Below are 13,644 nucleotides of genomic sequence, written 5' to 3' on the forward strand. Positions count from 1 at the left end.
GGATTTCCCCTTTAAGTGGAGTTGGTGTGCGGAGAGAGAAACAATATTCATTTCCACGTTTTTAAAAAAATGATTTATTCATATATACTTTTAAATGATCACAATTCAGGTGAGGCTTTTCATACAGTATAGCGCTATGTATATATTACAGCGGACTATATTCATATCGTGTATATCGATCTCAGCATCGCGGATACGCTGTTATACCTTTACGTGTACCTGTGTCACATCTGCAAAAGTAGGCTGAACAGGCTGCTACATCAATTGCACTCCTTTAAAAACTGGGAATTTCATAGTCAGCACTCTCACAGGGAGGAGGGGGGGGGCGAGACTGGAGCGCTACAGTGTCGACAAGTCTGGGAAGAACTGCTAGACTGTATATCAATTTTATTTCTTTTTTCCCTGCGACCGTGGGGAAATAATAGAACATACACACATACAGGACCTGACCTGGAGTTTTTTTCTCTCCGCAAAAGGGGAAACTGGAATGTGTTTGGAAGTTGTTTAATTTTTCATAAAATGTTTTTTTTTTGTTTGTTTGTAAGAAATGCACGGTCCCGGATGACCACGGCGGATGTCCTCAGCTGAGTTTCCTCAACCCCTTCCGTGAGAAAAAGTCGTCATTCATCAAAATTGAAGCTGCAATTTCTTGTCCTCAAGTACCCCTCATGTGCACGCAAAAATGTTGCCGGTAAAAAAAAAAAAAAAAAATGTGTCCTGCGTCCTGCACACAACAACAACAATAAAATGACAAATCGACGGATGCAAGTATGTCGCTTTTCCACTTCGAAATACAGAAACTCAGAAAAGCACAGCACATTGAATGCAGCACCCTCCACCCCCCCCCCACACACACACACACAAATGACAAAATAGTGTAGCGCTGTAGCGAACTGGGGGAGTGTGAAGTATAATAACGCACCGCATGTTTGTGTTGTAAGCATTTGACCAGATTCACACATCCTATGATTCCTCTTTCGGGGAGGAAGAACGTCAGAGAGTCCGTCCAGCATTCTGATCCCAAGAAAAGCAGCTAATCCCCCCCACCCCCACGTTACAAGGAGGTCCACGTAACATCTTGAGTGGTTTTAGGGCATCACGACAAAAGACTTCTTGGCTTGGGCTGCTCATTTCAGTTCCCCGTTTTTGTGTGCGCCGCCGCCGGTTCACTTCCCCGTTGTCGTCACGAGAGGTTTTCACTTTCTCACGCGGCCTTCTCGGGTCGGGTCTTAAAGAGGTGACAGATAATTCATTGATGGTACCGCTAAGAAATGGCATTGTTCCAGTTCTGGGAGCCATCAGTCCGGGCCCAGGTACTCCGCGTTGGTCGCGGCGGACAAATTTCCGTTTAGGCGGGCCTTGAAGGTGGGCGTGAAGCTCTGCTGGTAGTCGGGGTTGTCTATGCTGTTCTGCGGCTTGTACTTGTCGATCGTCCCATTAGGGCGGACGGGGAACTCGTTGAGGTACTCGGGACCGTTGGGCCCGTTCTTGAAGCAGTTGAGGTACTCCGACTCGTCGGCGTCGTCCGAGGAGATGGTGGGTAGGAGGGAGCGTGGAGGGCCGGGGTGCTGGTACACGGGATTCATCATGTCCGAGGCCGTGTTCTGGTTCATGTAGTCTGTCATGAAACATAAGTGTGGAGGATATCTTCTTATTTAATTGCAGATTAATCAATTAAGCATAAGGTCCAGATTTGTGCAACTTTTGGGGGTACACATCAGTAGTTTTATCATTTTTACAGATGCACCCTGGATCTAGATCTCATGGAAATCTGCAGTTTATATTCATCATTTACTTGCTTTTATTGTATTTGAATATATATATATATATATATATATATATATAGACACACACACATATATAGAGTCTGGAACACTCACGCAATAGTTGAAATATGTGAAGTAGCGAACAGATTTATAGTAGTTTTATTATTAATACATTTTAAAGCTTTATAAACTTACCCAAATTCTCATTTACCTTCCCCAGACTTCCATGAACCTCTACCTTACTCTTACCAACACATTTCATATACAGGAAGTACTAGAGTTACAACGCACTTGACCAGCAACATTTCGACACCCGTAGAGCAACGGTGCCAAACAGTGTGCACTGTGTTCAATACACTCTATAACTTAATGCTAGTGCTCTGGCGGCGGCGCAGCTGGTAAAGAATTGGCCTCACAGTTCTGAAAACCCGGGTTCAATCCTGGCCCAACCTGTGTGGAGTTTTCTCCGTTTCTCGAGTTTCCTCCCACATCCCAAAAACATGCAACATTAATTGGATAATCCAAATTGCCCCTAGGTGTGATTGTGAGTGCGACTGTTTGTCTCTATGTGGCCTGCGATTGGCTGGCAACGAATTCAGGGTGTACCCCGCCTTCTGCCCGTTGATAGCTGGGGTAGGCTCCAGCACTCCTTGTGACCCTCGTTAGGATAAGCAGGAAAGAAAATGGATGGATATATATATATATATATATATATATATATATATATATTAGTCCCTCATTTACTGTGGGGTTTAAATTCCGGAACACTCATGCAATAGTTGAAATCTGCGAAGTAGCGACCACATTTACAGTATTTATTTTTCCTCATTATTATTATTAACACATTTTAAAGCTTTATAAACTTGCCCAAATTCTTATTGATTTTTCCCAGACTTCCATGAACGTCTACCTTACTCTTACCAACACATTCTATATACAGGAAGTCCTCGAATTACAACGCACTCGACCTTCAACATTTCGACTTTACAATGCCCGTATAGCAACGGCCATTTGTGGCTCATTTGTGTACATTTTTCTAGTCCAAACATAATCAATTGAATGTGAAAACAATGCCAAAACCAGCAAGTTGGTACACAAACAAATGAGACGCACAAGTAGTGTGAGTGAACAACAGGCGCAGGGTACTTCCGGAAAATTCCGTCAGACTGCTGCAGAGCTCTGATTAAAAAAAAAAAAAACTGTAACCTGCAGTGTGCTTTTTGACCGCCAGATGTCACTAGGTTTCCCTGAATGGAACAGAGGCGGCGCTGTCAAGTGGATCTAAAAGGAGGACACATACGGACCTGAAGCAGGCTGGAAAGCGTCATCTAATAGTTTATCTGTGGGGTCGGGAATATAGCGAAGAACTATGCTTCCATCCCTGCTGGGTAATCCGCTCTGTCGACAAAAAAAAAAAAAAAGGCTTATTTTGTCTGTTTAGAAGACAAAAAGATGGAACAAGATATGACATTTTCCACTCACAAGTAATCCATTTCTGCCATTGCACGTCCCAGTGCTGCTGTTCAGGCTCTGCCGCAAAAAGAAAAAGGCTCGGTTAATGACAACATTTTCCATCTGAGCCATGTGACAGAGTCTTGTTTTGGAACCGAAAGGAACCGCACGGCTGTCACGGGCGGCGTTAGAAGCGGCCGGCTGAGCCGAGCTCTGTCGCATCTGTCGTCGCCGTCCTGGGGAAACCAATTACTTTTAACAAGAAGAGCAAATTAAAACACGGCGACGGAACGAGCGCCTGGGAAAACATTTCACGACCCACGCCGGGGCCTGGCCGCGGCCAGCCCGCCCCCGCTCCCGCCCCCCAAACCCTGCTATGGTATTACAAAAAAAAGCAGACAGCTTCTGCAAAAGATATTACAGTACACTTGATGCTCCCAGGTAGAAGAGGCAGACTGAAACGGGGCCAGCGCTGAACCTGAGGAGGATGAGCGCCGCCTGGGAGGAAACGTGGGAGAGGGGAGGACGACCTGTTGATGTTGAGGTTGGACAGAGGCGGGGAACGCTGATGTCGATCGTAGAAATAGGGCAACTGGTCCATAGACTATAAATTAAAGTCGGGGGCAAAACTCTTGAATCGATTCATCAATTGTGAGTGGAACGGAGCCATCGAATGCCCGGCGAAGTGGAATCCAAAGACACTTTGGACAGCCCAACTCAAAATTTCAACAACCCAAAAGGTACATGTCACAAAACTGAAATGCTGCATATGGCTCATACTTCAAAAGTAAATGCCTGAAACACCCCAAACATCAAATATCTCAAAAGTCAAACACCTCAAAAGACCCACAGCCTAAAAGTAAAGCGTCCTAAAGGTTAATGGCCTTAATATGGAAGTAAATATGTCCCACCAGCTCAGAAAATAGGATTTGAATTTGAAATGGAAAGTGATCACATTATCAAGCGTTGTATTTCACTGTAACTTTTCAGTGTTAACAATTCAACTGGCTAAAATTCGCTGCCTGAAATTCACTTTCTGTGCGACCGAGCAGGGTTACTTCAGGTCAGAAGGGAACACTCGGCCAATCGCAGTTCCGCTTTCTTAGTCACGTGACGTCACATATTAAGAAAGCGTAACTGGATTAGCTGGCTGTTTGGTTCTGACCTGAAGTAACCCTGCCTGGTAGCACAGAAAGTGAATTTCAGGCAGCGAATTTTAGCCGGTTGAATTGTTCACATTGAAAAGTGAAAACTGAAATACAACTATTGAAAATGTGAACACTTTACATTTCAAATTCAAACCCTGGTGCCACTAATTTACTTCCATACCTTGATTTTCAAATGTCTTAGTCGTCAAATATCTCAAAAGTGCCCTAAAATCAAACAGCACTAGTTAAATGCCTCAAAAGTCAGGCGGCTCAAATCAAACACTCTCAAATGTCAAGTCAAATGCCTCTCAAAAATCAAACACTTCAAGAGTTAAAAAACCCCAAAATTCAAATGCATCAAAGATTATATGTTTCTTGTGGGTTTTCACGGGGGACTCCACATCTGAGAAGCAAACCATGTTAGGCTCATTGAAGATTGAGAATTGTCCAGAGGTGTGAATCTGACCAATTCTTGTTTTCCAGGTGTATGGGGCCCGGTCGCGAAGGCTGCCATGGCAAAATGTGAGTAAACGACACATTTTTTGCATTCTGAATTTGATCCTTAATCATCCTTTCTGTATATGGTCAACTTGCTGGGTGTCTACAGTGCACAGATTTCTCGAGTACTAACCAACTTTCAAAATGAGGCGACCCCACCACCAACCCCACTTAGTGTATAGTGCATATTCCACATCCTCTCATGATTGCTAACTCACTCTTCACAAATTGGCAAATTCCATTTTTTTGTCTTTGCCACACGCACATTTTTAAAAATATTTTTCCAAAGTGATATAATTTGTTAGCCATTTATTTTTGATGACAATGTTGAAAGATGAGTTAAAAGATTTTGGGTATGGAAGTAAATATGTGCCTCCAAGATTTAAATTTGAAATTCCACAGAAAACAAGATTTGACATTTTCAATAGTTGTATTTCAGCATAACTTTTCAATTTGAAAATATGTCAAAGATCATACACTTCCAAAGTCAAGAGTCCAACGCCCTAGAAGTCAAAAACCAGTCAAATGTTGGAAAACTGAGAAACCTTCACGCCTTCAAAAGTCAAACATCCAAAGGTTTGACACCCCAAAAGTAATATTCTTAAAAAAGTCAAATGCCCCTGACGTCAAACACAACAAAAGTCAAATAGTTCACGACGCATCAACAGTCGACTGCTTCAAAAGTCAAACACTTCATAACCCCTCACAAGTCCAATGCTCCAAAAGTCAAAAACTTCAAAGATCAAACGCCCTTATAACCCCAACCAAAAAGGACTCTGGCCATTGCTTGAAAGTGGCTCTGAATCTTCGCCCAGCCGATCTGATCTTGTCAACAGTCGGAGAAACTGTTGGTGAGCACCACTGCTACAATGTTCCGCAAGGGTCACTCTCATGCCCACTTTCCAAAACAGGGAGATTAAAGACTTCATTTGGTTGTTTCAATTCGCACTTGACGTCTGGGCAGGCATTGCAGACACCCAACTATTAGCATACGAGCTATCAAAAAAGTCCATCTCACGTCGTCTTTGACAGAAGAGCCAGCATTTATCTGCCCGAGCGTTCCGAACAGAACAGCAAAACGTTTTTTGAAAGCTTACGATGGAGTGGAGCAGCGGCGTCTGCGACGTGCTCGGGCTGGCGAAGAAGCCGTGCTGCGGTACCAGGTACTCGTCGGCGTCCACGGCGTCCTCCATGTCCTCGCCGCTCACCAGGGTGCGGTAGAACTTGTTGCTGGGAGGATTCTGCAAATGCAAGCTATCGTCGCCCTGCAACGACGGCGCGAACAGAGCAAGGTTCACATACTGCAGCTAGATCTACAGTAGGTAGACAATCATTAAAGGTGAATAAAGACCTGGATGACGAGGTAACGGGGAGGATCCCGTGCCATTTTGGTGAACTCTGCTATTAGTTCTCGGAAACGTGGTCGACTATCTGCGTCGATCATCCAACCTGTACACATGACAATATTAACAATATGAAAATCAAGAAGGTTAAAGAATTTTTGTAAATACATGAGAAACAACCGTTCAGGAAGGGGTTTTTATTTTACATGGAGAAATAATTCATGGAAGGAGAAGGAACCTCTATGTTGAAATTTGACCACAAAACCCAATTCCGATGAAGTTGTGATGTGTAAAAAAAAATAAAATAAAATAAAAATTGATAAAAACAGAATACAATGATTTGCAAATCATTTTCAACCTACCTTAATTTCCGGCCAAGTCACAATTTTTTCCCCACACACGTTCAACCCAGTGGTTTATGCGGTGATGCAGTGCTAGCATTAGCGTAGAGTTAGCACAGTGCTAGCATTAGCGCACCTAGTTATAAGCCTCGGTACAAGTTTTACTTCATCCATCCTTTCATTTTTTTTGTGGCTCTTGTCTTTATTTGGCTCAAGGGTTAAAAAGCCCCCAGTGATGGGCCGATAGCGTTAGTATAGCGCTAGCGTTAGCGCACCTGGTTATAAGCCTTGGTACAAGTTTTACTTCATCCATCCTTTCATTTTTAGTGGCTCTTGTCTTTATTCGGCTCAAGGGTTAAAAAGCCCCCAGTGAAGGACTGCGAGCGTTAGCGCAGAGATTGCGTAGCACAGGCGTTAGCGCACCTGGTTATAGGCCTCGGTACACAGAGTTTAAAGCTAGCGCCGTGGTAACGTTAGCACCGCGCTAACCCTAGCGTCCCGCTAACGCTAGCACTGCGCTAACCCTAGCATCACGCTAACGCTAAACTGTGTACCGAGGCTTATAACCAGGTGCGCTTTGTAGGCCGGGAATTACGGTATATTCAATTCAATACATGAATGTTCAAACCCATGAACGTTTTATTTTCTTCTCAAACATTCCATCAACTTGAATTTGATCCTGCAACACATTCAAAATAAGTCCGTCCGGGGGCGGACAAAAAAACTGGGAAAAATGGAGGAATGCTGGAAAAAAACACCTGCTTGGAACATTCCGCAGGTTAACAGGAGACAGGAACAGGAGCACCCCTGAAAGAATGGGACGCGCTTCACCACATTTATTCTTGCCTTTTATTGACATTTTACACAATGTCCCAACTTCACCGGAATTTGGCATTTGTACGATTACTAAACCGAAGTATATTTCGCCATATTTCCCCCGACGGGCACTCACATTTCACCATGATCATGTAGACGTCGATGGTGCAGATGGGCGGCTGAGGAAGACGCTCGCCCTTCTCCAGCACACCGGCTATGTCGCTGGCCGGAATGCCGTCGTACGGCTTGGTCCCGAACGTCATCAACTCCCACACGGTCACGCCTGCGGGACAAAAGGAGAAGTCCGTTGGCTCCTCGCGTGCGACACAGCTGTGGAAATGCGGGGGGGGGGGGGGGGCAGGCCCGCGGCTTCCAAATGTTGACAAATGGGATGTGGGAGTTAGCAGGAAGTATCTGCGGATCTGAGAGAGAGCCTGTCATTTGTGCCAGGGCTCGCTGATGGCTTCGACAGAAAGGTATGAGCAAACCCTGAGGGGCGAGAGGGAAGATCTGGAAGCGGTGTTGTGTTATGTTTCCATGACTCTGCAAGTTGAGTACACGAGTGTTTGCCAGCTGTTTGTGTGGGTCGACGGCGATATTGTCCAGCTGGGAGAGCTGGTGTGTGCGGAAAAGGAAGAGAAAAAAAAAAAAAAAAAAACTTTTAAAATGTTCTCCCGTTTCATGTTGTGTTCTTGAACGCTGACAACATCCAAAGACAATATTCCATTGGCGAAATGTCTGTTTTTGCGATCGGAGGTGAAACAAGCGGGCGCCTGGGACCCACCGTAGCTCCACACGTCGCTCTGGTGCGTGTACGTCCGATTGAGAATCGACTCGAGAGCCATCCACTTGATGGGCACCTGGAAAGTTACGACGGAACGAAATTCACAGTTGATTAGTGCCGATATTAATACAGCAGTGCACAACAGCCCGAGGGTGTATTTTTTATTTTCATGTTTTCCCGATTAGACTTCATGATAGAGCGCAGGAGCGACTCATCTCCCTCTAATTGTCCCGAGAATCTGATAAGAGAATATTCTCATCTGATTTGTTGTTTTTCCTCGGAGCGACGGCGACTATTTATATCCCTTATGCAACACTTAAGATGAAAACAAAAGAACGGCACGGAAATAGCACCTTTCACGACTCGTGACTGATTGCCCGGGAAAGCAGCAAAATTGTCCGTCACCGCGATGAAATTCTGACTAAAACGGCGTTTCGTAACGGACCTTTCCACCCTCGGCGTGGTACTCCTTCTCGTCGGCGTTCAGCAGCTTGGCCAGGCCGAAGTCGGTGATCTTGACGTGCTGCGGGGTCTTCACAAGGACGTTCCTGGCAGCCAAGTCCCGGTGGACCAAGTGGCGCTCCTCCAGGTAGTTCATACCCTTGAGTCAGAACGGCGAGGTGGTTAAAAAACTTGAAACTTACAATCTAACGACCTGTCCAACGGGTTTCTTTAGCTCCCGATCGGTTAGCAAAGGATTGATTAGCTGACGTCTCTAAACTGAGGTACTCGCATGCTGACAATTGGGCCAAGTTTTGATGTACGCATGTGCAATGAAACCTTGTATATTTATGGTTCGGCATTTGGAAAATTTTGGTGAGATATTTCAGCGGAAAACTGTCCTCTGGTATTTGCATCTATTCATCGTTTCAGTGCGAAAGCCAAAAAGAGGCCAAGGAACTATGTTGAAGTCGGTGGAGGATCTTCATTTCGTCACCCTTTTCAAATGCGTTGCTGCTATTCTGCGGCATTTCTCGGCAACTTCAGCCTACGAGTGTTCGGCAGGGGCGCTAAAAGTGGCAAATTTCGTCGGGGCTCACCTTCGCGATCTGCACGCACCAGTTGAGCAAGTACTGCGAGCCGATGTTGTCCTTGTTCTCCTTGACGTAGTCCAGCAGGCAGCCGAAGGGCATCAACTGGGTGACGAGCTGCACGGTGGACGTCAGGCAGATGCCCAGCAGGCGGCACACGTGAGGGTGCTCCACGCTGGCCATCACGTAGGCCTCCTGCGCCGCCAACAGAAACTTTAAAGTTTTACTTCATTCGTCCTTTCGTTTTTTTATGGCTCTTGTCTTTATTCGGGTCAAGGTTTAAAAAGCTCACAATCCAAATACCGTAATTTCCGGTGACTTTTCCACACGCTTTCAACCATGCTGTTTATGCGGCGCTAGTGTTAGCATGGGACTAGCGTTAGCGCAGTGCTAGCGTTAGCACACTTGTTTATAAGCCTTGGTACAAGTTTTACTTCATCCTTTCATTATTTTGTGGCTCTCGTCTTTATTCGGTTCAAGGGTTAAAAATCCCACAATCCAAATACCGTAATTTCTGGCCTACAAGCCGCAACTTTTTTCACACGCTTTCAACCCTGCGGTTTACGCGGTGATGTGGCGCTAGCATTAGCGTTAGCTCGGTGCTAGCGTTACCGTTTGCGCACCTGGTTATAAGCCTCGCGACACGAAGTTTCACGCTGGCGTGGCGCTGACGCTAGCGTTAAACTCTTTCTGTGTACCGAGGCTTATAACCAGGTGCGCTCTGTATGCCGGGAATTACGGTAAGCACAAAAGTGTAAAACAGACAACTTTCATGGAAAATGTTACAGCCTAGCACAAGTTTAATACAAAAAAAGATTTTTTAAAAATGGGTCATTGTGCCCGGTAAGGTAACACAGGGTACATTAAAATCATTATCACTTCAAGAAAGATAAAATGCCCCGGAGTGAAAGTAAAACCACGTAAATACAATCCTGATCACATCAGGCATCGTCAAACGAGTAGTTTTGCTTTATTTTAGTTTTCTCATCCACTTCACATTTGTATGACAGTTAAGAACGTGACGTCGTCACGCTAAACATCGCCTGTCGAATGAATAACTGCTTTATGATGTCGACTGTTTGAGTCCGGAACAAATTCATTAGCTCGAAATGATTTCCTATGGGAAAAATTTGAAATTGGAACAAGTCATGCACATCTTGAACAGGTTCCATTCATTTTCCAGAAGGCCTTGAATCACACCGACGCCCACACGGCCCCCGTCTGGATTCATCGTGGATCTCCTCCAGTTTCTCCGTTTACAATCCAAACAAGCCGTCACCGTGACTTTTTTTTTTTTTTTTTTTAAAAATAGGAGTCGACGACTTACGTCTAAGATCTCTTTGTTGGCTTTTGGCGATGTGGCCTCTCGCAGAACCTTGATGGCCACTGGGATCTTCACGTCCTCTCCCTCCGGCACCCAAAGGCCCTGCGTCCACACGCGATCCAATAAAAGTTTGTCAACACGTACGCTTGTTAGTTAATCCGACCCGAAAACCATTTCATCCGTTGAGTAATATTCCACATACGGGAGTCAAATATTTAACGATCAGCAGCAATAAAATGCTGCCCAATCAGAAAAGAAATAGCAAGAGAGTGGCGTCACGCACTGAAAGCGAAACCTCCTCCTAAACCGCCGAGTGTGTGCTTAATTTGCACGGGAAGCCAACTCGAGAGTCGGCGGAGTGTGTGACCGTGCGAGTTAAAAATGTGCCTTTTTAATTGAAAAATTGACAACAGATGCGACACGCGGTCGGAGGAACAATTCTTGCCAATGCTGCCGTTTTCAGCAAAAAAAAAAAAAAAAAAAAAAAAAAAAGAGGCCCGTTATTACCTTGTAGACTGTACCAAAAGCCCCGGAGCCCAGAACTTTGATTTTCCTGAATTCGGGTTCCTTCAGGATCCGCAGCAGAGCTTGGTTGGGCGCTTTGCCGCTCGGAGTCAGCGGTTCGACCAACTGGAATGATAACGCGCACACGTTGCAGCCACCCAAACAAAATGCACATCTTCAAAAAAAAAAAAAAAATCGCGCTGGCGCCGCGAGCACGTCTTACTTCTTTTTCCTGGAGGAGGCGCCGCATGGTCCTTTTCCTCTTGATGTGCCGCCGGCGCAGGAACACGACGACCGACAGGCCGGCCACCAGAACCGCCAGAAGGCCGCCCACCACGCCCACCGCGATCATGGAGAGACCCGACGGACTAAAAGTTTGGGGGGGGGGGGGGGGTCATGCCTATTGATTATCGTGTCACATTCAAGCAGTTTTCCTCTCGTCCAATCAAAGTCAGCCAAGGCCAGAATGATGGATGGCTTTAAAAGATTATCTCGAGCGATTATCCTGTGGTTTAGGCTGCGTTTTCTTTGCAAAATGTTCCAGTCTGACAATTGTGAATGTTTAACCCGTTCGGTATTAATGATCAGAAATCCTCGCGCGTCGCCAAATGACTTTGTGATTGTGACATGAAACAAAACGATAGCGAGTTAGGAAGCCCGATGGCGATTACGCGATTACTAGTATGGAAGTAAATATGTGCCACTCCATTTAGAAAATTGGTTAGTACTCAAGAAATCCCTGCACTGTAGACACCCATCAAGTTGACCATATACAGAAAGGACGATTAAGGATCAAATCTAGAATGCAAAAATGTGTCGTTTACTCACATTTTGCCATGGCAGCCTTCGCGACCGGGCCCCATACACCTGGAAAACAAGTATTCGTCAGATTCACACTTATGGACAATTCTCACTCTTCAACGAGCCTAATATGGTTTGCTTCTCAGATGTGGAGTCCCCCGTGAAAACCCACACAAGTGCAGGGACGACATACCAAGCCCTGAGCCGAGATTCGAACCCAGAACCTCAGAACTGCGAGCCAGACGCAGTCAAGCACCTACCCTAAAACTGAGCGCCATTCATTCCACAATAAGTAGTTTTGATAATACCTCCCCAAAAGAAAACATTACCCATGATACGGCAAGTGACATCACTAAATCAAAATAGTGCGAGGCTGGATGAGAAACAACGTTTTTGGAAAACGGAAAAACGATGAGAAAAAGTAGTCATATTCATCATCAAACGCTAAATAACAGCAGTCGCCGCGCGAATATTATAAGGCAGTAAAACCAAACGAAATCACACGGGCCAATCAGGAAAGTAAGGTGGTGATTAAAATGAAAATATCCATATACTTAAATATGAGGAAAGAAAAGCATGTCATAATTTTCAAACGTAATGACAATGATTAGGTCAATGGAAGCTACTAGCGCCAAACAACGAGGACGCCGTTACCCTTGGGTGCAGTTGGGGTGACACAGCCGGCACACTTTGGTTTTGTCGGCGTACTTCCACACGAGCGCGTCGTCCTCGCCGGGGACGCCTTGGGGGCAGCGGGCCACGCAGAACAGGCCGTCCTTGAAGCTGGCGCACTCGCTGCAGTTGCCGGGGCCCTGCGAAGGGCGTACGCGAGGTCACAAAAAGACCCACAGCGGACGGATTTCAAAGCCCAAATGCCCACCGTGGCCTTTTTGGACTTCCAATGCCATAGAAATGAACTTATACTGTACATTTAAGTCGCAAATGTCGCAATTACATTAATTGCAAGATTAGTTACATTAAAATAACCACACAGAAAAATAAGTTGCATAGTCAAAAATATGAAGATGGGAATAGGAACTTGAACTAAACTAAGCGGAGTGGAGTCAACAATAATCACACTAAAATATTAAAATTAGATCAACTAAATGACGATTAAACTAAAATTGAGCTAGGTTGCATGGTATAATAAAGGTGCCGTTACATTTAAAAAAATATATGATTGCAATAAAATGGAGACAATTTCAATCAGATGAAACAATTTGAAATATGAAACTATTAATAGAAATTAACTTACACATTTAAGTTGCAAATGCTGCAATTACATTCCGTTATTAATTACAAGATTAGTTACATTAAAATAGTCACCCAAAAAACAAGTTGTATCGTCAAAAATATGAAGATGGGGAAATGGAACTTGAACTAAACTAAGCAGTGTGAAGGTCAACAATAATAACAGTAAAATATTAAAATTAGATCATATAAGTGACTATTAAAATAAATAAACTGAGCTCAGTTGCATGATATAATAAAGGCGACTTTACATAAAAAAATTGCAATAAAATGCAGAAAATTTCAATTAGATGAAAATACGCGAAATATAAAACTATTAATAGAAATCAACTTACACACTTAAGTCATAAATGTTGCAATAACATTGTTATTAATTACGAGAATAGTTACATTAAAATAACCACCCAAAAAACAAGTTGTATAGTCAGTGGGGAACAAGGGTGCTTTAGATATTAAAAAATAATACCATATGAATACAATTATTTATTCTTAGTTTAAAAAATGAAAAGTTCATTTATAAAACTAGAAGAGCTAAAGCAAAGAATTTATATAGCGCATTTCATACACAAGGTTACTCAATGTGTG

The 13,644-nt window shown here is 44.3% G+C and overlaps 1 protein-coding gene across 1 annotated transcript in view; it reads right to left on the reverse strand.

The window, feature by feature from the left end:
- Positions 1-57: 57 nt before the first annotated feature.
- Positions 58-13,644, reverse strand: part of egfra (epidermal growth factor receptor a (erythroblastic leukemia viral (v-erb-b) oncogene homolog, avian)) — a 51,806-nt gene continuing 38,219 nt past the window's right edge. Inside the window, exons 15-28 of the mRNA XM_061839142.1 lie at positions 12,463-12,620; positions 11,836-11,874; positions 11,231-11,375; positions 11,011-11,133; positions 10,507-10,605; positions 9,189-9,374; positions 8,594-8,749; positions 8,149-8,224; positions 7,501-7,647; positions 6,216-6,313; positions 5,962-6,129; positions 3,249-3,296; positions 3,071-3,164; positions 58-1,618 (exon numbers count right to left, since the gene is read on the reverse strand). Coding sequence (XP_061695126.1) covers positions 1,299-1,618; positions 3,071-3,164; positions 3,249-3,296; positions 5,962-6,129; positions 6,216-6,313; positions 7,501-7,647; positions 8,149-8,224; positions 8,594-8,749; positions 9,189-9,374; positions 10,507-10,605; positions 11,011-11,133; positions 11,231-11,375; positions 11,836-11,874; positions 12,463-12,620 — 1,857 coding nt within the window. The 3' untranslated portion in view covers positions 58-1,298. The remainder of the gene's footprint in view (positions 1,619-3,070; positions 3,165-3,248; positions 3,297-5,961; positions 6,130-6,215; positions 6,314-7,500; positions 7,648-8,148; positions 8,225-8,593; positions 8,750-9,188; positions 9,375-10,506; positions 10,606-11,010; positions 11,134-11,230; positions 11,376-11,835; positions 11,875-12,462; positions 12,621-13,644) is intronic.

Source organism: Syngnathoides biaculeatus, chromosome 13 (genome assembly GCF_019802595.1).
Source record: "Syngnathoides biaculeatus isolate LvHL_M chromosome 13, ASM1980259v1, whole genome shotgun sequence".
In the NCBI taxonomy this organism is placed as follows: domain Eukaryota; kingdom Metazoa; phylum Chordata; class Actinopteri; order Syngnathiformes; family Syngnathidae; genus Syngnathoides; species Syngnathoides biaculeatus.